The 24830-nt window shown below is 45.5% G+C and overlaps 1 protein-coding gene across 1 annotated transcript in view; it reads left to right on the forward strand.

Moving 5' to 3' along the window:
* Nucleotides 1-24830, forward strand: part of STIL (STIL centriolar assembly protein) — a 327963-nt gene that overhangs the window by 277632 nt on the left and 25501 nt on the right. The window contains exon 16 of the mRNA XM_069642242.1: nucleotides 23173-23429. Coding sequence (XP_069498343.1) covers nucleotides 23173-23429 — 257 coding nt within the window. The remainder of the gene's footprint in view (nucleotides 1-23172; nucleotides 23430-24830) is intronic.

Raw genomic sequence — 24830 nt, forward strand, 5'->3', positions numbered from 1 at the left:
CCTATTGGCTTTGGCAGTGCTTGTTCCCTGACATGTTTTAATTGTTGAACACTACTATTGCTGGGATAAAAGACTGCCTACACCCCTCTGGGAGAATCTGTTTTTCTGCTTACAAAGTATGTTCTGATCTAACTTTAACTTTTCCCTCCTTGAAACTCAATATTGTGATGGTGAACCCAAATAAGGGTTATTAGTAGCTGACGAGAGTCAACCAGAATGTAAGACTCATCCTGATTGTCTCTCGCCTGGTCGTTACCAGTCTGGGAATCCTCAACCATTGTTCCCGGCGGGGGACCTGGCAGCCCCTCAGCCAATGAGGATGCTCGAAGCGGGGCTATCCCCGCTCCGAGCCTCCACACAGCTGTTTTTGTTGCGAAACAACACCGCATTTATAACTATGGGCCCCGGGGCATTATCTGACTCAGTAATGCCCCCGCCACTCAGGGCATATTGCTTAATTACTTACCTCAAATAAGCTCACTCAGTGTGCAGGAATATGTATAACATAATGTTAGGCAAAGTTTGTATGCAGTACCCTCTGGAAACACTACAAACCACTAGGACTAACGGGTATAGGCAACCCAACCTTTGGTATAAGCTTGTACTACACAGTTGCGGTAGCATGTTGAGCAGTCAGGCTTATATCAAGAGGAGAAATGTGAGCTGTAGTGGAGTTGCACAAAGATTCAGTTATAGGTATTCAAATAAACTCTTGCACTCAAGGTTTCTTGCATAAACAATCATTTATTTATCAGTCAGTTATAAAGCCTTCTTTTAGAATGGAGCAATGTAATAGTAACACACATACACTTCAATATTGTACACTGAGTTTCTGAATCAGAAAATACCCTTTTGGGATGGCCCACAGACCCAATCTACACCCACAGTTGACTTCAGTAACAAGGGTACTGGGGACATTAATATCTTACTGTTGGCATTCAGAACACTCTTAAAAGTTGGTAAAAAGGCAAAGGTTATTAGAACACAAGAGATCACAAATATTCATAAGCAGTGCGGAAATTAGAGTTCACTAGAAGAGTCATTCAATAGGCTAAGCCAAAGTCAATGGGCAAAAGTCTTGGATGGGATAAAGCACTTCCGGTAAGTAAATGGAAAAGTCTTTGTACAAGTTATTAGGAGTCTTTGATGAAAAGAAGAATCAAATGCAGGGCCACAAGCTGATTGTAACTTCCACAACTATCAAGTCTAAACACTTCTACAGTAAGAGGCAAGTTCTTAGACTTGTTTTACAGTACCTTGGTAAAGAAGGAAAGATGCAGCTGATCACTTCTGTTCCTGTGCAGCTCTGCAGATCTCATTGTTCCTGGGACTCAGTCGTGGGGACAAGAGGGAGGACGTCGGGGGGGGGGGGGGGGGGGAGGGAGGGACAATGAGGGGGACTCCTGCAATGCACTGGGACTGTCAAAACCGGCAAACTTCATTTTCAGTGGCTGTTTCGCGTTTCAGCCACCGCAAATAACAAGAACGCAGTTCCTGGCTGTCCTTGTTCTGGGGTCCCGCACTCTGCTGAGGGGGCTCAGGCTTGGTCAGTCCTGCTTCGTGGGATTCCGGAGGATCTTCCAAAAGCTTTAGGACAACTTAAAAGCTGGTGTTCCTCTCCCTGGCTATAGGGTTTCCTGCAGCAACTCTGAGGAAACTCATCCAACTCTGAGATGGATGTCCAGGTGGCTTACTTTGAAGTTGATTGGTCCCACCAACTCAAAGGGAGACGTCATCCTTGCAGGGGCTTCTCCGTAGATGCGAACTTGGCGTTTCTGCACTGCAGCAGGGCTTCACCAGGGAAACGAACAGTCCAGGAGTTGCAGCAGTTGTCCTCTTCAAACTCTTCTTTGGTTCCTTTGTCCATTGGTCGACTCTGCCTTCCAAGCCAATAGACTCTACTTTTTATTCAGTCTCTCCCATTCATTCCAGCCTAGCTGTCACTCACCCAGCAGGGTGGCTGTCCTTGTTGGACAGTCAGCCAATCACCACAGAGTGCATTTGGGTCTCCTATGAGACCAAGCACAGGAACTTTCGAGCACCTCCTCACTTCCTGCCTACCCCAGACACTCTTGAGCCAGAGGTGGGCTTCACGCCAGTATCCCGCCAAAGGCGAAATGAACAAAGAGACCAAACCTGGTTTGGCGTACAGAGAAAATCTATATAAGGACCTTTCCACAAAGACATGGCGAAAAAAGACCGGGGACCATTTTGAAAAAGATGGCTACTTGGGTTGCATTACTGGAGCTGCAAACGCAGCCCGCGGTAAATGTAAACCATGGTAGTCCGACTGAAACCACTGCCACCAGCCATTCTGTGAGGAAAGGGTAACATAAAAATGTTACATGAGTATCTAGACACAGGGTATACAAAGTAACCCCATCTATCACTCTATTGTAAGAAAGGGTGTGCTGGGTATAGCAAGTACAATGCTAAGTAAAGTCAATTTCACTTTACTGCTCTGGGAAATAGTAGTTTATCCCAGAGAAGGTATTTAAATCTTGGCAAATCTGAAAGACTTCCCTGTGCCACTGCATTAAAGGTGCTGTGGCACAATGTAAAAGATGCCTATGGAGTTTGTAAGACTCCATAACCAAATACATGAGTGGGGGGAAAAGGGTCACACTCTCTCCAGGTTAAAAAAAATAGTCCTCAAAATCCAGAAAAGTTGTTGGGGGTTTCTAAGGTGGAGGAAATTGGCAAATTTTTGAGAATTCTCCCTAACACATAAGAACAGTTTACTCACCAAAGTTATTGCTCTTGTTGAACTCAATCCTAACTTTGGGAGTAATGTTACCATTAGTTGCTACTTTTTTAAAGTTTGTCTAAATATCCTTCTGTGTATTTATAAATAAATATTTATACTATAACTTTAAGTGTTTACCTGGATACCTTTTATTGATTTATTTTTATTTATTTTTTTATTTTTTTACTAATGGCATTGTACAGCGCTACAGCTCACATTACCCTGGCTGCTCAATCACACTACAAACCGGTTTAGTACAGGCCTATATTAAGTTAGGTTACCTAATACCAAGAGATGTCTTGTAAAGTCCCACACCAGTTGGACTCCACATTCTTACCTAACCACATTGGACCCTACTGTTTGGCTGCGGTATCATAGTTTTTTCTCTGGTTTGGGATTTTGGCTTTTGAACGTTCATGGGTCTGAAGTATCCTACCGCTGGTTGGACTTGTGTGCTGGCTCAGGCCTTGTGTGCTCGGACCATCTCAGGTTGTTTTATCACTCCCTCCTGCAGTTTACTGCCAGCATCTCCTGTCTGGTTGTCTCACTGCCATCAACTGGAAGGTTATTTGGACACCAAAACCACCGCACCTCAGGTGCTCTTTGGGCTTTCCTGGGTTACACCCACTGTTTTCTCTGAGATGGGAGCGTCTTCTGCTGCATTCCTCCCTCCTTGTGCACACCGAACCTCTGAAATCCCCTTCCATCCAGCCAGGTTCTCTCGCCATCTTTAAATCCTCCTCACCATTATTTTTCCTTCAGGCATCTTGAGATTGATTTTCAGAACCAATCATGGTATGGTTCTGAGAGACAACCCAATTAAGTGGACACTGACAAACACTTGGGTCTATCTAAACTCAATCAAGGCAGTGTAGCTGAACAGTAAGGCGTAGGCTTCTGGAGATGAGGGTGGTGTAGGGGTACAATGACACGCAGAGTGTTTAATTCGCATTAGATAGCAAGTCTAAAAATACTCAAAATTAGATTACTGTAACGCCCTTTACATAGGGACAACCAAACAAATCATCAATAGAATTCAAGTGCTCCAAAATAATGCACTTAGAGTGGCTTTAAGCATCCCTAGAAGAGCACATATCTCAGAAATAAGACGTAAACACAAATGGCTTTCTACTCAAGAAAAAAATCAACCTTAAATCTGCCTCCATCATCCACAAAAGTTTAAACAACAAAGCCCCCAGCTACCTTTCAGAACGCTTCAATAGGAAAAATCCCTCCAGACCTACAAGAACAGTCAGCCCTAACTGCCTCCTAGTGCCCAGATTTAAATTTACCACTATTGGAGGATCCAGCTTCCCAGTCAAGGCAGCTCAGTTATGGAACGCCCTACCTCTTGCACTTAGATCCGACCAAACGTTCAACAACTTCAGAAAGAATACCATAAAATGGCTCACCGAGAATGCAACATAAATGGCACTCTACCTCTCGCACCTCCACTTGTACTCTACCTGACTTGCTATTTTGTTCGCCATTGATTTGACTGTTTGGTGGCGCTATATCTGCACTTGTACTTGTCTCACCTGTAGAGCCAAAAAACTGTCTACTCTGTAACTTGCGTGTTCTGTAACTTGTAACTTCTGTAACCAAGCTGTAAACTTCTTTGTCTCTTGCGCCCTGCTACCTCAGGGTCTGGTGCGCATAACAAATAAATAAACAAACTCCCTTTTTATTATGCCTTCACCAACTCTAAGCAAACAAATCACAGGTATGTATTACCAAATCAAAACTACAATTCTAAATACATCCACCCACACTTCACTTTTAAAACAGAAATTAAACATGGCACTGCAGGCAGTAAAGTGAATCGGTAACAGCTTGAAATAAAGTAATTCCCTGCTATGATACTGTAGGGGAGGACTGGTCCAGGAGACCCCTCTCGCCTACGTTTCTTCCCCAGGTGAGGGCTATGGCTCATTGGGCGTTCCCTCGTGCCACCCGGGCCCAGGTGGTGGAGGGCTCACCCACTGGAGACATTGCCCAAACGTATCGAATGCCCACATGTATTAATTACAACACAAATTTAGCTAGGCCCAGAAACCATTCTTTTGCCTGGTAAAGATGGTGTGAGCTCAGCGCACTGTAGCGCGGCCCCCACCCTTGGAGAACATCCCTGTTGCCGCAGCACCCTGGCAGATCCGCTGCGAGCACGTTCCCACGAACAAGACGGACATGAGCTAGCGCAATACGCTAACATTGTAACAGTTTACCTCCCGCAGTGTACCATCACTATCAGCATGACCCGGCCATCAGGCCTGAACAATGAGAAGAACGGTAAAATGGTCATCTGATGGCAGACAGTCTTAATATATGTGTATATAGTAATGCCAAGACCACTTGCAAAGTATACTTTCTTCCACAGAGTCTCTTATATTACAAACGTCTGTAGAATGTATTAAAATAAGAGAGCATGCTCCCATGACATAAGCAATGGTGAGCGCACACCATTACAGGTGGATACTAATAATAAAGGAACGCTCAAGGGATCTGTTCGTTGCATGTATCACTGGGCAACCTACCTCCCATGGTTTTGCGTCATGACTAAGCTAATGCTGCTAGAGTACACGAGAAAGCGAATGCAATTATACTATAAGCTCATGCAAAGGATGCGCGAGAATGCACTTATGATGTGTGTATGTCTAAGCCCCTTATGTGCCACCACCGTCGCGTACAGTGGCAGGTCGTTTTCTATGTACTCCACCAACCCAACTACTACCTCATTCACTGCAAATGTATATGCATGTAACTAAAATACTATAGCTGCTAGAATATAATGTACAAATATGGTGCGCGGACTGGATATAATCGAGATACATCCAGCAAAGTTTAAATGCATGTTGTGAAGTGATTTTGAATAAGTATTATAGAAAGTGTTCAAATGTTTGTGATGTCTTTACCTACATTCAGCAACACACGAGGGAGATACCTCTGTGAATGCGTACAAGGCCATTTCCCCCTCCCACCCTGCGAAGGCTGCCAAGACATGAGAACAGAGGCCCGCTCTGCGCTATCCCACCTCCCCCGACCGGACTGGAGCCGCTTCAAAGATTTGTAGCCCCACTGCAGCACCCAAGGCCGCGACCAGCCACCTGCATTATTTACAGCACAAGCAGTAAACCCTTGTTTAAACTCACGCGCCCCCTCGTAAACCCCACAACCCATCGGACCGTCTTAGACTTATGGCCCTGTGCAATCAGGACTCCCAACACTTTGACAACACACAGCGGAACATCCATAACAACTTCTAACAAGACAGAAAGACCTGTACCATCCGTCCCAGGCCCCGAAGCTTAGCCCCCCGACCTATGGCCCCGGTCAGCAGGGCACGGGTAACCAGGCCTCGATGTATTACCTCCAGACCCCTCACAAGGTGCATTCCTCCTGTGTTGCATTAACCTATAAAATAACCTATTGGAAGATTTACTAAAGAGAATAACACTGTAAATGACTGAATGACTGCGGTGTGCATGGCTGAGGGCAAGTAAGTGAGGAAAGGCATTCGTCTCTGCCACAAGCCGCCTTGGCACACCAACACCGCCCGGATGAACTCAAGCCGACCTGCCAGGCCCAGCCCAACCCACGAGGGTGACCAGTGACGTCCTCCAGCCAAGACCAACCACGCCGCAGCAGCACCTATAGTTAGTCGTCGCCACCCAATCCCAATGAACTTGTGCCCCCTATAGTATGTAGGTTTTGATGACGTTTTTTGTAAATATATACGCCTGTCTTTGCGATTGTCAGACAGAGCGCTCTCGGAGTTTGCAGAGTTCTTTGCATGCCCAATTCTGATTGATAAACTCCCATTTACGCTCACCCGCACTCTGTCTTGGCCTTATTCCCATTTTGGGAGAGTCCTTCATTGTCTCTCATTGCGGGGAGGATCGTGCTGTTTGGGGACGCTTGCTTTCAATACATAGGGGTAGTGCCACAAGTCCCAGCTCTCTGAACAGGTTCTACACTGGAAGTCTGAAGAAGTGAAGAGCAATTATTGGCAAAGCCAGTGGGCAAGTTCAAAATATTACGGGTTCTTTCTCAATCTCACCACTGTAGGGGAAGCCGAGAGATGGATCCTTGGAAAGAACTCCACCGATCATGACCAGGAAAGAGCGGGGAGATTGGATGAGGACTTTGCACCCGTGCAACTTAATAGCAGGTAGATGGTTACAACAGGTATGCAACTTCCACCAATCCACCCCCTGCTCCCAAAATATTATTCCCTCGTGGGTCTGATTCCACTAGAAACCACCCCTAGGGTTCCTAGATTTACTGGTAGTTTTTTGCTATCTGGATTGGTTCCGGCAAGGTGGTGGTGCAGTGCTCTGACAAGAGGGTTCCTGTTACCTTGCAGTTGGACGTTTCTAGCACCAAGATTGCCACAACAAGTTTCATGGCAATAGACCCCCAGATTTCAACTGAGACGGGCAGCAAATAACACCACCATCCTGTTGCGGCAGGGAACACTTATGGCAGCGACAAAGAGACTGCTCCAGAAAGTCCCCTCTATGTGATGGGAAGCAGCAGCTGGAGGGGGGGACTGGTCTTTGGCCGCAAGCTGGCGAATTACAAAGTTCCAAGCCAAAACTCTTAATGATAACCGATCTTGGACACGTCACAAAAGTAGAACTGTTACTAAAAAGGACCCCAAGTACCCCTGCAAAGTTTTGTCTTTATTTATCTAGTAATAATGCCTAAGCACTTTACAACAATATAAAACAGAACAACTAAATATGCTAACGGGCAAATGGTTACATTAAGCAGGGAAGGAGATGAGATTAGTATTTAGGTACCAACAAAAGGGGATGGGGCTTAGAGTGTATAGAGATAGAAAGATAGTTCCAGTATTTCGTTGGTTTGGGCAGCAGAGGGAAATGAGAACGATAGGGTCAGGCAAGTCAGTGGAGACATTTAAATGCAAGTCCCATATCAAGGGTACAGCAGTAAAAAGGGTGTGTAAATACAAGTGCAGGCGCAAGGATTTTAGTGCTGAAATTGAAAAAACAGGTCAGATTTTATAGATGTTAACCAGTTGGTATTGACATTCGGTAGATATGAGTGAAGAAAGTGTGAGAGAAGTTGAGTCATGCTAAGACTGCGTGCACTTTCCGAGAGAGGGAGATAGATGGGAGAGAGACAGGAGTATGGGTGGAGGTGAAGTACAAGAGGCAGGAAAGAAGGACTTTACTTTTAAGTGTAAATAACAGGAATCCATCCAATGTCGGATGTTGAGTAGAATGAGAATGGATATTATTAGAAAAGTTTGAAAAGGATCAAATGATTTGTGAGTAGTCTGCAAAAAAGGTGATCAGAAAAACAAAATTTTGCGAAAATAATTGAGAGGGAAAGTAGAGGGAGAAAAGAAGCCCACAGACTGAGCCCTGATGGAGAACTGGAATGTAAGGTGATGTGTGCTGAATCGTGCAAAGGGAGACGGTCCCCCTGCACTGCTAGCCTTAATGAATGATTGGTGCCCCCAGAAAGTGAGCTCAGCAAGAGAAGTGAAGGAAAAAGGCTTTACGTGCCTTGAAAGTTCGAGACCGGAACGACGCATTGCAAACTTTCAGCGGGCTTGGGGGATTCCATTGATGTCAATGGCTGGAGATCTGCAAGAAACAAATTGTACCCAATGTCAATGTTTTGGGAAGGCAGTTTGTTTTCCATTGGGCGGGGGAGAATGTGGTTGGCCGATGATTAAGTCCCTGGCATCCGGATCCTATAACCTGCACATGGGTTTAAAAAAAACAAAAAAAAAAACTTGTACTTACTGGGTTGTTTAGCCTTTCAGGAATCTGCTTTCACCAAGTAAATGGTTTTAGTACCCAAGTCTCAGCCCTAGGGTGCTGGCTTATTCTTGATACCATCTGGTCCGGCAACACGACTTTTCAGAAGCATGTCTTTACCACATTTCCCTGCTGTGCCACAACATATTGTGGGCTCCTGGTTCTCGCCCCCCCCCTTCTTGAACTTTTATTTATTTTTTGGGCTCTCCTCTGGTCTTCCGTGGGGTTATTTGGCACCAAATCCTCATGAGGGCTAGAACTGGAACTTATAGGCATTTTCCCCATTCAAGTGGATTGCCTGTTGACTTTGATCCCTTTTGGACCATCCTTCTCACCTTAGCTCTCCTAAAGTGACTTTGGGGTTACTGACCTGCACACAAGCATTTACCCTGTATCCACTTGGGTTCAGCAGGTTTTAGGTATTGAAGTTTAATTTTAGCATTAGAAGTGTTTTTTTAAAAAAAAAAATTATCTTACTCTCCACTTCCCTAACCATGAATGCATATTTATATTTTACACTATCTGGAACCTGCATATTCTGTGATGTGATTTGTATTTTTCCGGTACTATGTACCGGATGGGTGGATATAGTGACCTTGTTTTGGCATGAAGTATCCGGTACAATGGTTCCCTGCTCTAACCCACACATCCTCCTCCCTTCCGGTCCCCCCCCCCCCACTTGTATTTATATGTTGTGTTCCCATCATCAGATAGTGGACCTACATTATACCATAGTAGAGGTTGTGCCTGGTAAAACAATGTACTGTTTCTGTGCAGGCACTAGATACTTTTAACTAAGAATGTCTGGTTCCCACCCAATCTTACTTCTATTTCACTATATACTGCGTGCCTATCCTTATATAGCCTTATATGTTGGGCCCATATTGAAGTATAGTGAGTCATTCGATTTACTGTTTTTATAATGCACTGTTTTTTATACTACGTGTTAATTGCTAAAGTATTTATTTTTAGGCATTCTATTTATGTGGAACGCAAATACATTTGTATGTCAGTGATATGATAAGGCATTTATAACGCGCCTATACACGTGTTTCAAGTGTACCAGTGTAGTGTATTTTATATTAAAAAGTGTGTGGACTAATGGTACCTTCCTGAGTCTGCTATCTCTTTACCTTCCTTTTAAGAGGGGGCGTAACCTTCTTTTTGGCTAGTGCTTTTCCTCTATCTTGGGGTTAATGGCTGTACAAAAAATGCCTTCGCAATTGGCGTTACAGGGATGGTCTCTCAAAGATTCAAATGCAGAGGTCATCGTTATGGAACTTGCGGGCATTGATGGCTTTGATGAATACAATGTCACATCTGCAGATTCCTTATTTTGCCCACTTGCCAGCTGTTTCTTCAGAATGTGTCCAGTCCTTTTGTGGCGGGAAGTGTCTGGGGAGAACTCGGCCAGGCAGCACCCTATACCCTGAACACCATCCCCTCCATTAGAAGCAGGTTCACATTTTCTGAGGTCCAAGCCTGCAGACTGGAAATTTCAAACTTAATCTGTGAGTCGCTAGCTGAAGGGGGGGTGGTGGTGTATTAAGTCAAGAAAAGTAGTACAAAAGCCATGAAAAGGGTGGAGTGACTGACCAAGACGAGAAAGGGCGCTTTGTTTTCAACAGATTGAATCCAACAGATTGAATCATTAGCATGGACACAGACTAACCTAATAGAATAACAAGTTCTAGTAGGCAAGGGCTTTAGGATATATGGAAGGGTATTGAAATATGCTTGTTGGATGTTGTGTCCAAGTCCTGGCCATGGAACTGAAGGACCACTAAGGTGGTGATTCAGAGGTGGGAAACAGTAGTGAAGTATGGTTGCCACCGAGAGCTATCAGATTTTGGGCCATGGAATGCTCTGTAGAATCCCCAGGTCCCCCTTACCCTGGCCCACATCATAAGGCGGGTAAATCTTTACCACACTGCAGGACACTCCTGGAAGTCCAGACCCTCCCCAGCCTCTACCAGTCTAAGAGGTCTGCTTAGTCATTGAAGCCCTACCCATGCCGAAACCCCTGGTGAGACACTTCAGGGTAATAAGGCACTGCTTTTCCAAATCAAGGAGCCGGCAGATTATTAAACATACCTCGAGCTTCAGGGTAGGAACAGGTTGCTTTCTCTTGAGACAAATATGAAGATCTCGTCCCTTCTCCTCTAGGGGGTGGGAGGGAGACCTTCCCAGGGGGCCAGGGCTGAGTATCCACAGTATAGAAATCCTGCTAGCCGCGGTCCTCAGCAAAACCCCTTGTTAGGAATTAATTTACCCTCCCGTCTGCCCTGATGTGGCTGACACATTTTACTGTGAAATCAGTCAAACTAATTAATTAATGCAGAGTAAAAAGTGTACCAGTATTGACTTGGTATATCTGAGACCATGTACTGAGACGAGGAAGAGGACTGCAAGGATGAAGAATCTTCAGGCAAACCTCAGGATAACACCTTTTCCCAACAAGGGACTTTAAATGTAGTACAACTGAGAAGCAAAGCGATCCCTCTGGTTTGCTGTGACTGGACAAATGAAGTTGCCAGCTAGAGAGGGGAGACCAACACAGAGAAGATGCAGTCTGCTGGGGAAGGAGAGAGGGAGCGCGTAGCCTGGAAGCCGGCTACTCCGAAACTCACTTACCGAATAGGCTTGAGAGCTTCTTACCTTGTCCACAGCGCCCGCACAGAAAAGGGAGACTAAAGATAAAAGGCTCTGGGACCCCAAAGATAATCAGAAGTAACACGGGCCCCAGCCCTATATGAGATGGAAGGAGAATATATGAACGACCTGCGTCTTGGCAGGAGAGTATACCAAGACCCTTCAAATGTTGTGAATCTGGGACCCAAAAAGGTCATCAGAAAGAACAGGGGCTGAAGCCCTACACTAGAAAGGAGAATGAAAGAAATAACTGGGTCTTGGTACACCAAGACCCCTCAAGTATTGCGAGTCTGAGATTTGCACCCCAAAAATAGAAAACTGAAACAAAAGGTGTTTAAAACCCTAAGACTGAGAAGCATGTTATAGTATTGTTTGGAAGACCACTTTCTGCTTTATATGAAAATATTGGAAAGACATTTGTCCCTTTTTGAAGTCTAGGGAAAGGAGCAGCCCCTAATATATGAACAAGGCATACAATAAGCAGTGTCGCATAGCAATTTGCTATGCAATTCTGTAGATTTGCTAATTAAATTGACCCTTGTGTAGCACAGCCTTCTACTTAAATGACCTCGTTAAATGTAAGCACGGCTCACTGTGCATTCCACCCTTGTCCTCGGGGCTCTGCCCACTCCTTTCTTTGGTCACTGTAACTTCAAAGCGGTTAATGTAGAGTGTGCAGCAGTAATAATCTCCTCCAATCTCAAATGTGCAATTAAATTTCAAAACCGAAGCAATCGGAATGATACTTTTATTAAGTTAACTATACCCTGCTAGGCAAAGACTGGCATGTGTGAACTTAATGTTTTTAAAGGACAGTCCTTAAATTCCATTCTTAAACATGTAAGTTGTCACATAATGTATAATTAGTGTTGCTACTATAATATACTGCACTCTCTACTCCATGTTTTTCAGTAAAGCTTATGTTCGTGTATCTAAACCTTATTGTGTCAATTATTATATTTCATTTTATTGGGGAAGATGCATCATATTGACGAGTGAACACTTTTAAAAATGTACAGGATCACACTGCTATATGCTTTTGATGGCAAACCTAGTTTTATGACTTGCTGGTTTCATCCATCTGTGCAACTGGTGCTCAACCCATGAGTTGATCCCAAACTACTTGAAATTCTACTTGATCACCCTGTTGCTTTATAAAAAGCTACCCTGAAAGTGAGATGGACTCCAAAATACAATATTCCACCTAGTTTGCACAGTTATGTCTGCTACGCCATTCGTTCTTGGGCTCTTCCCTCTTAAATAATGAATACACAAAGCAGACGAGCTGTTTACGCAAAGAAGTGATCAATACTACCACCCAGTCTGTACATCTACAGATTTACTGTGATGCCATACAATGTAGTTCGCCTCCAGAGCTTGCTTTGCTCTGCTATAGATTGCATTCTATATTAGCACCTGTGGGAGAGATCTGGCCAATCTGCAAGTAACTGCCTGCCTTTCGTTTCCGGTGCGCTGCACGACCTTCACCCAGTCCCTGGAGGCAGTGCCCCCAGGCTGAATCGCCACTGGAGTGCCACACCTCAAACCCCCGTCCCCCTTTTCCCCCCTCACTACCCACTCAGTGGCTGGAAATATTTACATACATAGGTGTGATTGATTTTTGGGAGAGGCATGAATTGCGCAAAGCCTGATTGCTCAAAAACAAAACATCTGCACCACAGATGGCTGCCTTGAGTGCTAAAAGCGATACATACCACTTTGATGGCCATGCAGGGCTGGAATGTTGTGCTTGGGCCTACCTGGCTCCGGCTTGAGGGTAGTTGGCAGCCCTGCCATCCACTGAAGGTAGAATTTAATGCTATAATGAAAAGTTGATATTTATGAACTTGCCCCACCTCTGTACTACGTACTTTGGCTCAGGCTATGACTTTCTTTTAACATTTGTGTTTTTGATTTATGAAACTTATGAACTTTTCCTTACAAAGCAAATGATGGGTCAAGCATACAATATATGGGCCATTGTCCTGTGCAACAGCTGCACAGAGCCTTGCACTGAAAACTGTTTTCAGAGAATTTTTATCATATCGCTTTGTGTCCATTTGTGTAGCTAACCTTTACATTTTATAGACACTCATCTCCTTAATGTCATTCATCAGCAATACAAAAAAATGCTGGATTGGTGCTCATTTTATATCTTGGGTACAGATAACTTCTGGTGACATTAAACATCTTAGTACACAATTGCTAATGAAATAGGTGTATTTGCTAATCAAGAAAACCTGGTTTGGCAAACTGCTAATCAGTTTTTGAAAACAAATATAGACTTTGCAGGAAGACTGTTCTTGAACATTGTTTTTGAATTTTTTTGGAAGCCAGACTGGCTTAGAATATTTGTTTGCTTTATGAACACTATTTTCTTTAGGGTGCATCATCCCTGCACCATTTTGATAGTTATAGAATTAGGAACAGAAATGGGTTTTGGGGACGTGACTGGGACAGACTTACTTCCTTACTGTTTAAATTAGTTCTTTTGAGGCAGGGAAATACCTCTTTTAGGTGTAGAGGGGAATTTTTCCCCCAACTTTTTGTGATCAATAATGTATACCCTAAAACATGCCACCTTTGTGTCAGAATCTTCTGGTACCTCACTCTCTAACTCAAACTAGTAGAAAATGGTGTCATGTCTTGTGGCATTGTGCAAAGCTCATCCAGAAAATCAGGCAAGTCATTTTAAAGGGGCATTCGATGAACCAGGGAGTTGTTTGGCTACAATGTTGTAAGCTGCAGCGTTCCAACCAAGACTTGTATCGGGGAGAAGATACAATTGTGTTGAGACAGTTTCTTTGGCCAAGGACACAATGCTGTAATTTGCTCAAGCACACACAGTAAACTAATAGTGTGATCCGCGCACTCTTTGTTTCCAGTATTTAAAAACTGAAAAAGCAGAATCTTGGCACCTCACCGGTGAGGATCACAATGGGTTTAGTGCCTTCCAAGATTGCAAACAGGTCTGTTCTAGAGTTGGCCCAACTTTCCAAGCAGCCCCCACGTGCTTGGGAACAAAAACGAATCCCATCCCCCTCTTTACCTACACACTATATTTGCCGACCGTCACTAAATTACCCGTTCTTGGGTAGGAGAGAATGCAGTATGAAAGTATCCAGCCACAGTAAGCTCATGTCTACAGAAGGCCGGAGACTGGTGAGTGCTGGATTGAGCAGAGAAGAGAGAGACTGAAAAGGTTTGAGGTTGGAGATGTGGGGTGCTGAAGTTGATAGGAGGGCGTGAGTGAACAGGTGGGTGGAAGTGGTGGAAAATAGGAAGTTGAAATAGATGGTTCTACCTGAGGAGAAACCGACCAACTGAGGTGGTGAGGGTTAAGGACAAGGCTGTGGAGATGGTACCATCGCCTCAAGGACAGATCTAGAAGGTGATAATAGCGGGATGCATGTGTGCAGAGGAGGAGACAGGTGGAGGAGCTGAAACCGAAGAGTCAGGACATTTTTGCAGGCGGTAAGTGACACTAAAGAGGTCAGATCTGTGGGAAGAGTACTATCGAGAGGTCGTAGACGATGCATCAGAATCAGTAAATGTGGTAATGCAAGTGATTCAGAGATTAGGGTCAGAACATCAGTTAGAGGAGGAGATGCTTACCACAGAAAAGATGACCTATCCGGCGGCAGAAGGAAAGATGAGCAGGCGATGGAAAGACTGATTAAGTCCGGTATGTTGACAGCCAGAGCAGGAAGGTGCCAGCCGACGAAATAAGGAGGAATGAGCTAGACAGAAAAATGATGGCAAAAGGAAGAATAATCAAGGGAACAGTCAGGCAGACAACAGCAGGACTTGCGGGCCCTCAACTGCCACCATTCTCCTCTGGGGTAGGACTGGTTCTGGATTCCTCCTGGTCAGTCCTCCCACTCCCTGCTGAGATGGGTTCCAAGGTACTGGCCTCGTCATAAAGACTAAGGCATAAGCACTAGTTGTAGTTGAGTTTTTTGGGCACAAGGGTGGAAATGAGAGTTCTTAGAGTTGTAAGAAATTGGTACATTTTCAGACTGTTAAGCTTTATACGAAAAGCAGTGGCGGTGGTACTAATACATTTGTTGCAGTGCATTTTCCCTATCAGACAACCACAAGGTTGTGGTTCTTGGGTGAGTAGGCAAGGTTAGGTGGGAAGGAGATGGGAACAGGTGTGTAGAGATGGCATTGGAAGCCGCGAGAAAGATTACCTCTTTCCAGCATGAGGCAGTGGAGAGCCACCCAGTGACGGATTACAGTGAGACAGTTGGTAACCTTTTTAGAGATGGCTAGGGTGAAGTAGGGAACGGAGCATAACTTTGGTTGATGCTGCAAAGGATGGGTGCTAATTCACTACACCGGATAGTGGGGACCATTGTGAACCGGAGTGGGAGAGAGGAAGGTTTTTAGAAAAAGTGGTGAACTAAGTCTTTATCAGGGATGGTGCAGGCAATGAATATTTGTTTGGGAGGTGTGAGAAAAGCTTAAAGGGTAGATAAATGTTTGTGGGAGAGATTGTGAGGGGAGGAGGTGTGTTAAGATGATTTGGCAGAGTTCAGTGCATAGGTGAGCGCAGCAAGGAATTTATTTTGTAGGCTAGGAGTAGTGTGTGGGGGATGGTCTGTGATTGGAAAACATGTTTTATTTGAAGCTCTGTTATCCAGGGCTGGGGGGCCGGAAGGTAAGAATATGAGCGAAGGCGATTTGCTCAAAGGGAGCTATAAATGCATAGTAAATGTCAGAAAAAGCATGGTAATAGGAAAGGGGCACGAAGAGGGGAGGGAGATAGGAGGGAGGTCCTCACAATAAGGTAAGGGCGGGGCGGGAAGAGTCCTGCTTGATATTCCTCTTGGTCATTGACAAGGTTAAATGGTGAAGGATGGCTAGATGTTAAATGGTTAAATGGAGTGTTCAGAGGGAGAGCGTGTTCAAAAGAGCGGTTTGACAAGGGGAGCGAAATACCAGGCAATGAAGTTTCCATTAGAGTAGGTAGTCTACTCATGGAGGCAGTGGAGAGAGAGGTAGTGGTCGGATAGGAGGGAGTTAGTTCAAAAAGGCTGGCTGTGGTGGGCTTGGGAAGGTTAAAGTGCCTCAGCATGACGATAATGATGTTGGTGAGAAGTGACTCAAGGAGAAAGGTCAGGGAAGGAGCGGATGATCAGGGGGTTGAAGGTGAGCCAGAACAGTGAGAGGAGTAGGATGAGGAGTTGAATAGTGGCCTATTCAAAAGTGGAATCCGTGATGTGAGATGGAGATGGAGATGGAGAGGAGAGTAACTAGTTTAGCAGCCACAAGGGGTGATCCAAGTGTCTTTCAGAAAATTAATCTGATAAGTGTTCAGTCATGTAGGAAGATTTGTTGCAACGGGTTTGTTCATTCCAGAGGTCAAGTGAACAAGTGGTAGTAGATGTGAGGGTGGGGAGAGGAGCATCTGTTGTGTACTAGGTGCAAGATGGAGAGTAAAAGATGGCAAGTGAAGGCCTGGAAGGAAGTGTGCTGCCCGAGAGAGTTGGAAAAGGGTAGGTGGGGTGAATGGAAAGGTAATGGGGGGAGGGGGGGTGAGATATTGGCTGGGAATGTGCAGGTTTTTGTTTAGAGTTAGACTAGGATGGGGCTATAGGTCACCAAGACAGATAATTGGTCCTAAACTGGAATGTTCCTTTGTTTTTGGTTTTTAGGGGTAACCTCAGCACTGCTTTGACTGAGCCGTGTGTGTATGGAATTGGGAGTGTGGAAAAGGTAGTTGCCCGTTTGCTACTTTTGACCCTTCTCTCCAGATGCCTTGGGCTAGGTGCCCAGAGGAGACTCGATAAAAAGGAAGGCAGTTTGTTACATGACCCCTCTTAGAGCCAATCGGTCATTGTGATCGCTTCCAGATTTTTAGGTAGGGTGCAGGCTAAAGCACTTGCCAGCGTAGACCCAGGAAGCTTACTTTCGAAGGGATTGTGTCCTCCGACGTATTCCTTATCTTTGATATAGATCATCTCCAGCTTGCTTGCCTCGGAATTTTTTTCTCAGTAGAGGGTGCTGTGCGTCGACATCCCTCGAGCCGATGTCCCTCGACGGCCTCCGTATCGGCACCGACGTCACCACACGTATAAATAGACTTGCGCAGCGTCCGTTGCTCAGTTCTGTTTATCTGCGCTTCGTGGGGCCTCGGAATATCGTTGCTCAGTTCAGTCAGATAAACCTCTTATATTTCCTCGATAAAACCAACTCATACTCAATGGCTTCCTCATCCGAAACGACTACTCCGCGGTCCGGCTTCAAAAAATGTCAAGACTGTGGAAAGAAAATGTCGCTAACCGATCCTCACAGGATCTATTTGTGGTTCCTGGGAGTCGAGCACCATTGTTCGGAGTGTGAGGACTGCATGTCCATGACGGCGAAAGCCTTGAAGGTGCGCAAGGGGAAGCTCGAGAGAGGTAAGTCAGTCAAAACCTCCTCGAAAGTTTCTTCGGCCGAGGCATTTCGTCTCCTCTCCGTCAAAAGCATTCCCATTCTAGGTCTCGAAGTAGCTCCCCCCACTCGTCGAGATCTAGACACTCAAAGAAGAGACGTCGAAGATCCCCTTCCTCGTCATCTTCTGTTTCCTCCGAGGGTCTCCTGTCCCACAAAACGCAGCTCTCAGGCTGAGTGGGAGGAATTCAGGAAAAAGAAGCTAAGCGTCTTCGAGAAAGCGGCCCCGACCCTCTTGAAGACAGCTGAGGGTGATACCCTGGGGGAAAAACCCAAAAAATCGAAACACCGAGTCCTTGCACCCGGCGAAAGAGTCCACCCGAGAGCACCACGGGCCATCGGGTAGGAAGGCATCATCTTTGACGCCGGTCGTCGAAAGTCCCTGTGACTCATGGATCGGCACCATCGACGCCGTTATCGAAGGGTTCTTCGATGCGTCGATCGAATCGACGCCATCGTAGACGCCGATAAAAGAAAAAACCACGGCTACTTCACAGCCAACGGTTATACCCAGAGCCTCCAGCACGTCGCTGAGAACGTCGACATCCTCGAGCAGGATCCCGATCCTCTCGAGTTCCTCGAGGCCTCTTCCAGTTTTCTCTACGCCTTTCTCGGCGCGTTCGAAGCCTTTTACATCGGCGTCGCCGACATCGACTTTTTCTCGGCCAATAATGACAAGTTTGCATCCTTCTGCTTTAGAAATGGGTTTTACACCATTTCCGAGGTCAGAGTACCCCAGATTATCTTCAATCTATGACGAAGGGGAGAATTCTGATCAAGAAAGACCCTTCGGGCTGCAGAGGACCACACCACCTGTTTCAGAGGATTCTACCTCTGAAGAAAGAAGGTTGAAAGACCTACAGGCCTCATTACATGAGGCAAGTGGATTGGACACTTCCCCAGAAGTGGAACTTGTCAAACCAGACCCAGGGGAACATGCCGAAACCCCCTATAGAACCCTGATGGCAAGAATGATTGAATTCATGGGTTGGTCTGCGCCTTCATCTGTTTATCAACAGGATGACCTTACAGACATACTAGATAAAGGTCCACAGGAGGATCCTGTGGTCCCTTTCCATACAGCTTTACAAAGGAAGATTTCATCAAATTGGGAAACTCCTGAGGTTATCCCTGCAGTCAATAATAAAATTGTCAGCCAAGTATAGGGTAGCTGCGGCTGACCCTGAATATTTATCAAAACACCCGACTCTAGAGAGCCTGGTGGTTCAAGCGGCAACTTCATCAAGCAGCAGATCCGCTTATCCTACTGTCCCACAGGACAGAGATGACAAAAGGTAAGACTCTGGCAAAAAGTATTTTCTGCTTGTAGTATGGCGTTGAAGTCCATCAACGCCACTTGTACGCTCGCCAGGTTCAGTCACACACTGTGGGAGTGCGCTTCATCAGCGGCTGACTGCATACCGGAAAGGAGATGAAAGGGAAGCCTTCCTTAACATCATTCAAGCTGGCAAAGAGGCCATGTGCGAATCTCTTCAAACTGGCATCGATTCCACTGACCGTATCATCAGGGCCATGGCGGCAAGTACTACAATCCGCAGGCATGCGTGGTTACCAAAGTCTGGCTTTGCTCCAGATGTACAGACCAGACTTTTGAATATGCCCTTTGACGGCTCTTCTTTATTCGGTAAAAAGGCTGATGACAGTCTGGAAAAGTTGCAAACATCTAAAGCAGCAGCAAAATCTTTAGGAGCTGCAATCCGCCAAACTCCTTTTCGCCCCTCAGGAACCTCTGGGAGAGGAAAGTCCTTTGGCTATTATTCCGCATTCGGGAAAGGCAGAGGACAGCTGGCTCAAAGAGGCCAAAGGAGATCCACCCGAGGAGGACGGGTCAAAAGTACTAAGGCCGCTGCAGCAGCAGGTGCCTCTTTACCCTCGGCATCTGCATCAGCCGCCCCCAAACCACTCTGAGGTATTTCCACAAAAAAAACCTGTAGGGGGCAGGTTAACTCACCATCTGACGGAATGGCAGGCTATTACGTCAAATGCTTGGGCATTGGAGACAGTTGCCCAAGGTTACTGCCTACCCTTTCTACGCATCCCTCAGTCATCCACCGGGCACAGCTCTCTAAAAGTTCCAGATCCGCTCCTTTTGCAGGAAATTGTAGACCTGCTAGAGAAAAGTGCCATAGAACAATTTCGAGTTCTGCCATTTGGGCTGACCTCAGCCTGAGGGTCTTCACCAAGATAATGTCGGTAGTGGCTGCAAGTCTAAGGAGGGAAGGGATCCACGTCTACCCCTACCTGGACGATTGGCTGATCAGGCTGTATCTTCGGAACAAGCTCAGATCCAGCTAGATTATGTCTGCCACTTGCTTCACAAACTGGGCTTCTCCATCAATTTAAAGAAGTCACAGATGATACCATCACAGAGACTCCAGTTCATCGGAGCGGTCCTGGACACTTCCTTGGGAAAAGCCTCGCCACCAGAGGTGAGGGCTCAAGATATTCTGCAGATGGTCAACCAGTTTCAAAATGCTCAACATCTCCCAGCCTTCGACTTTATGAGATTGCTAGGCCTTTATGGCGTCCTGCATCTTCCTTGTGCCAGAGGCTCTCCTGAGAATGAGATCTCTCCAGTGGGCACTAAGAACCCAGTGGTCACAATACTTGGGAAGAATGACAGATCTCCTCCGGATTCTGGACAAGGTAGCCCACGACCTTCAATGGTGGGCCTATCCAGAGAACATCTTGAAAGGAGAACTCTTTTGGCCACCATGGCCGGAGATAACGGTAGTCAGACGCCTCACTCGCGGGGTGGGGAGCCCATGCCAACGACTTGACCATCAGCGGTCGTTGGTCTCCATCGGAGTCCAGACTACACATCAACCTATTAGAGCTGAGAGCGATCAGACTAGCGTTGAAAGCTTTCCTGCCATCAGTACAGGGGAGAAATGTCCTGATAATGAGGGACAACACGGTGGCCATGCACTACCTCCACAAAAGAGGAGGCTTAGGGTCACTGCCACTGTGCAGAGCGGCAATGCAGCTCTAGTTTTGGGCAATTCAGGAAGGAATCTCTCTATCGGCAGTCCACCCAGCCGGAGAGAAGAACTTGACAGCGGATGCTCTGAGCAGGCAGAGCACAGTCTCCCACGAGTGGGGGCTAGCTCAGGAAGTCCTACAAGAGATCTTTGCCCTTTGGGGAACCCCTCATGTGGATCTGTTCGCCACCAGCACCAACAGGAAGTACGATCTGTTCTGTTCAAGGGAATTTCCCCCGAGAGGAGCTCTAGGGGATGCGTTCGTAGTGAACTGGGAGTTTCCACTCCTTTACGCGTTTCCACCAGTCCCTGTTATTCCTCAAATGATCAGGAGGTTGAGAAGATTCTGGAAAACCATGATCTTAATTGCCCCGGACTGGGCCAGGAGAACGTGGTACCTGGACCTTCTGGATATGTCCATCTGCCCTCCAATCCGTCTTCCTCTCAAAGAGAATCTTCTCTTGCAGAAGGGAGGTCAGGTTCTCCATCCAGACATAAGAACCCTCAACCTTCACGCTTGGCTTCTGAAAGGTTGAGGTACAAGGTTTGGGACCTTCCTGATGTCATGGAGGTGTTGCTTTCGGCCAGAAGGCCAGCAACAAAGTCTTTATACCGCTGCCGTTGGAACAAATTTTGCAGCTGGTGTAGAGAGGACAATATCGACCCTTTTTCATGCGGTACACCAACAGTGTTCTCGTTTCTACACTACCTGGCAAACTCAGGCCTTCAAGTTGGCACTGTAAAAGGCTATCTCGCGGCGCTATGAATCTTCAAGCACACTGCGGAGGAACCATCGTATTTCAAACTACCCTTAGTAATAATTTCTCAAGGGATTTACTAATGTTTATCCTCCAAGACCATTCCAAGTTCCCTTATGGGACTTAAATTTAGTCTCAAATTTCCTAATGGGTACTCCCTTCAAACCACTCCACTCTTGTTCACTGAGATTTCTCACTCTTAAAACTGTCCTATTAGTAGCACTAACATCTGCTAGGAGGGTGAGCGAATTACAAGCTCTATCTTGTAAACCCCCCCCAAACCCCCCCCCCATACAATTTTCCATAAGGACAAAGTTGTCCTACAGGTGAAGCCTAATTTCCTCCCAAAGGTGGTTTCTGAATTTCACATCACTCGTAAAATTACCTTACCTTCATTCTATCCGCCACCCCATTCGGGGAAAGAGGAAGAAAGGCTACATAGGCTGGACCCAAGGCGGGCTTTAAGCTTTTACATCAGCAGACTTGCTAGGATTAGACAAGCAGACCAACTGTTCGTGGGTTACTCAGGGCACAAGTTGGGACTACCGATAACAAAACAAACCATTTCCAGATGGCTTATTTTGGCCATCCTGGAATGTTACAAACTGGCAGGGAAAGAGCCTCCTCAAAATCTTAGGGCTCATTCAACCAGGGGTATCGCAGCCTCCTCGGCCCCCCAAAGAGGGGTTCCGGTTCAAGACATATGTGCGGCTGCCACATGGTTTCCGCTCATACCTTCACAAGATTTTACAACCTGGATTCCTCCCCTAGTCAAGAGACTAGGTTTGGCAAAGCTGCGTTACATTCGGTTCATTCCTAAAAGGAAACATGGAGTTTTACTCACACCTCCAATTGAACACCACTACTATGGGAGTCTATCAAAGATAAGGAATACATTGGACGACACGATCCCTTCGAAGAACAAGTTACTTCTTACCTTGTAACGTTCTTTAGATGGGATGTTCCTCCGACGTATTCCTTATCGCCCCTCCCCTCCATCCCCGCAGTAATACTGCCCTTGTGGTTGCAGCTTACGCTCCTTCAAGGTCAATAACCAATTCATGTACAACCTCTATTAACGTCAAAACGGAACTGAGCAACGGACGCTGCGCGAGTCTATTTATACGTGTGGTGACGTTGGTGCCGATACGTAGGCCGTCGAGGGACATTGGCTCAAGGGACGTCGACGCGCAGCTACCCTCTACTGAAAAAACATGTCCGAGGCCAGCAAGCTGGAGATGATCTATATCAAAGATAAGGAATACGTCAGAGGAACATCCCATCGAAAGAACTAACTTCAGGATGTGGAAAGATTTCTTTAAAACAAAATGTTAGTTACTATCCATTTGATATATATATTTATTATAACAATTTTTTTTGTTGTTTTTTTGCTGCATTATAATATTAATATCCCAATCATGTAGGTGTCTGCTGCTTTCATGCTTTCATTCCAGGCCTATGAAAATGTCAAACTGTTCTCAGATAACCACAATGGTCGAACTGGAAAATCTAGTCTGAAAGCGATTCAAATTGGTTGAATAAGCGAGCCGTGTCAGTTAGCACTCGGCCTTCATGCTTGTATCAATGCAAGATGGCCTGCCTGTAGCAGACCTTATTTGACCCTTGGCTCTAATAAGTTTGCCTGCAGGTGTCTGTCCAGTGTTAGTTGGAAAAACTGGTCTAGACAACTGTCAAACTAAGCATAAACAAATTACATTTGCTTTCATGTACTGTTCCAAAATGTAAAGCTTAACTTGTTGTTTTTTAAATGGTTTGTTCAGGGTCAAGTCAACCATTTACTGAGATCCTCCTCAGAGTGTGAGGAACCTTCCGTAAAAGTGAACCAATCTGATGAAAATCAAGTGTCTGAAAGTAGCACAAAAACAAGGAAGAAAAGCTCACAAGCTGATCAAACTGTAAATGATCAAGATGATGTACTCAGAGCGACCATGAAGCAATTAAAGCAACTTGGTGTAAATATGAACATGGACTCATCGGATACATTGAAGAAGAAAGCAAATAAAGTAGAAAATGCCAGGTAAAGTTTAGTAACTTTTATTCAGCAAAAGCACGTGCTAGTTTACATTTTGTTTTGTATTGAGAATGTTTGACAGTTTATTCTATTTTATCTTGGAGAATACTGACTCGCTCTGGCTATACCCACAGGCATCCAATGAGATGAGCACCTTTCTGTTCTCAATCATTGGGCAGCAGTGTTTAATTTTTTATCTTGTAAACCACCTTAGCACTGTTCTTGGATGGGTAGCAGAATAATTTCTTTGCCTTTCCCCTTTGCACGCTACCCCTGCCATACAGAGCAGAGAGTTGAAGCCTTTGAACCCGGATAAAGGGCTTTTTAAGATGAGGTGGCGCTCTGATGGGAAGGATGGGGATGCAGAAATGACTCCAACTTCAATGAGGTCGACTGAAGAAGTTGGCATGGTACACTTTTTTTTTTTTTATTTAAACTATTACCTAAAACAGGGAGTACAACAAACATCAGCAGATGTCACACAGCATAATCTCCATGCATTTAATAAAAAAACATACTTGTATACTAAATATTCGTCATCATTGACGTCCTACTACGTGGCAACTTGTAAAACTTGAAGTTGTGATTGGGTCTCTGTCAGGTGGGCACCTAAGCCCTCGTGTGCAAGTCATCTACATCGTCACAAAATACACAACTATCAATTGATTCTTTGCTACGTGGCCCTCTATAATTGGTTGGCACACTTGCACCCTTCTGGAATATTCCACTAGCTAGAAGCGCACAAGCTGGCAACCCAGGTACGGGTGGGCTGGTCTTGACCATAGCTTCCCACCCAATTAGCGTGACATTCATCACTCTTACTCTGTGTCAGTCAATTAGCCTTTGAACATAGCCTTGTAGCCTTCACAACTCCTGAGAATATTAGGGAACATGGGTATACTCTCATCTGCTTGCCTCCGTCATTTGCTTGAGTCTATTTACATCTTGGTCACATGTCTGAAGACCACACTTCGAGCTTCAATTCTGTATTTGATGGTATTAAAACAAATAAAACTTGGCACTCGTCTCAGCTGCACCTTGTCAGGAGTGGGCTCATTCTTTGTATTATTTGTATCCTTTGAATAGACAACCAATTGTCGGCTGTCTTGGCCGTCTTGACACTGGGCCAGACAAACCTCCTTGATTCTTTCTTGCTAGTTAGCCACTGTTTATCAACTGCGACACACTTTCACACTGTTCGTCCAGGGGATCCCAGTTTGCTCAAAACACTATGTGGAACATCCAGGTTTCTTATACTATATATAAACCTTTGCGTCTCTTATGCTTCATATTTACCTTGGCGGCACTGCCTGCAATCTATATACTACATATAGCTAGCGTCTACGATCACTTAGTCTGCCTGCATTACTGGTTCTGTACAATTGTAAAACCTCTTGCATTTTCTTC

The sequence above is a fragment of the Ambystoma mexicanum genome, chromosome 1q, assembly GCF_040938575.1.
Source record: "Ambystoma mexicanum isolate Mex_15411 chromosome 1q, UKY_AmexF1_1, whole genome shotgun sequence".
Lineage (NCBI taxonomy): Eukaryota > Metazoa > Chordata > Amphibia > Caudata > Ambystomatidae > Ambystoma > Ambystoma mexicanum.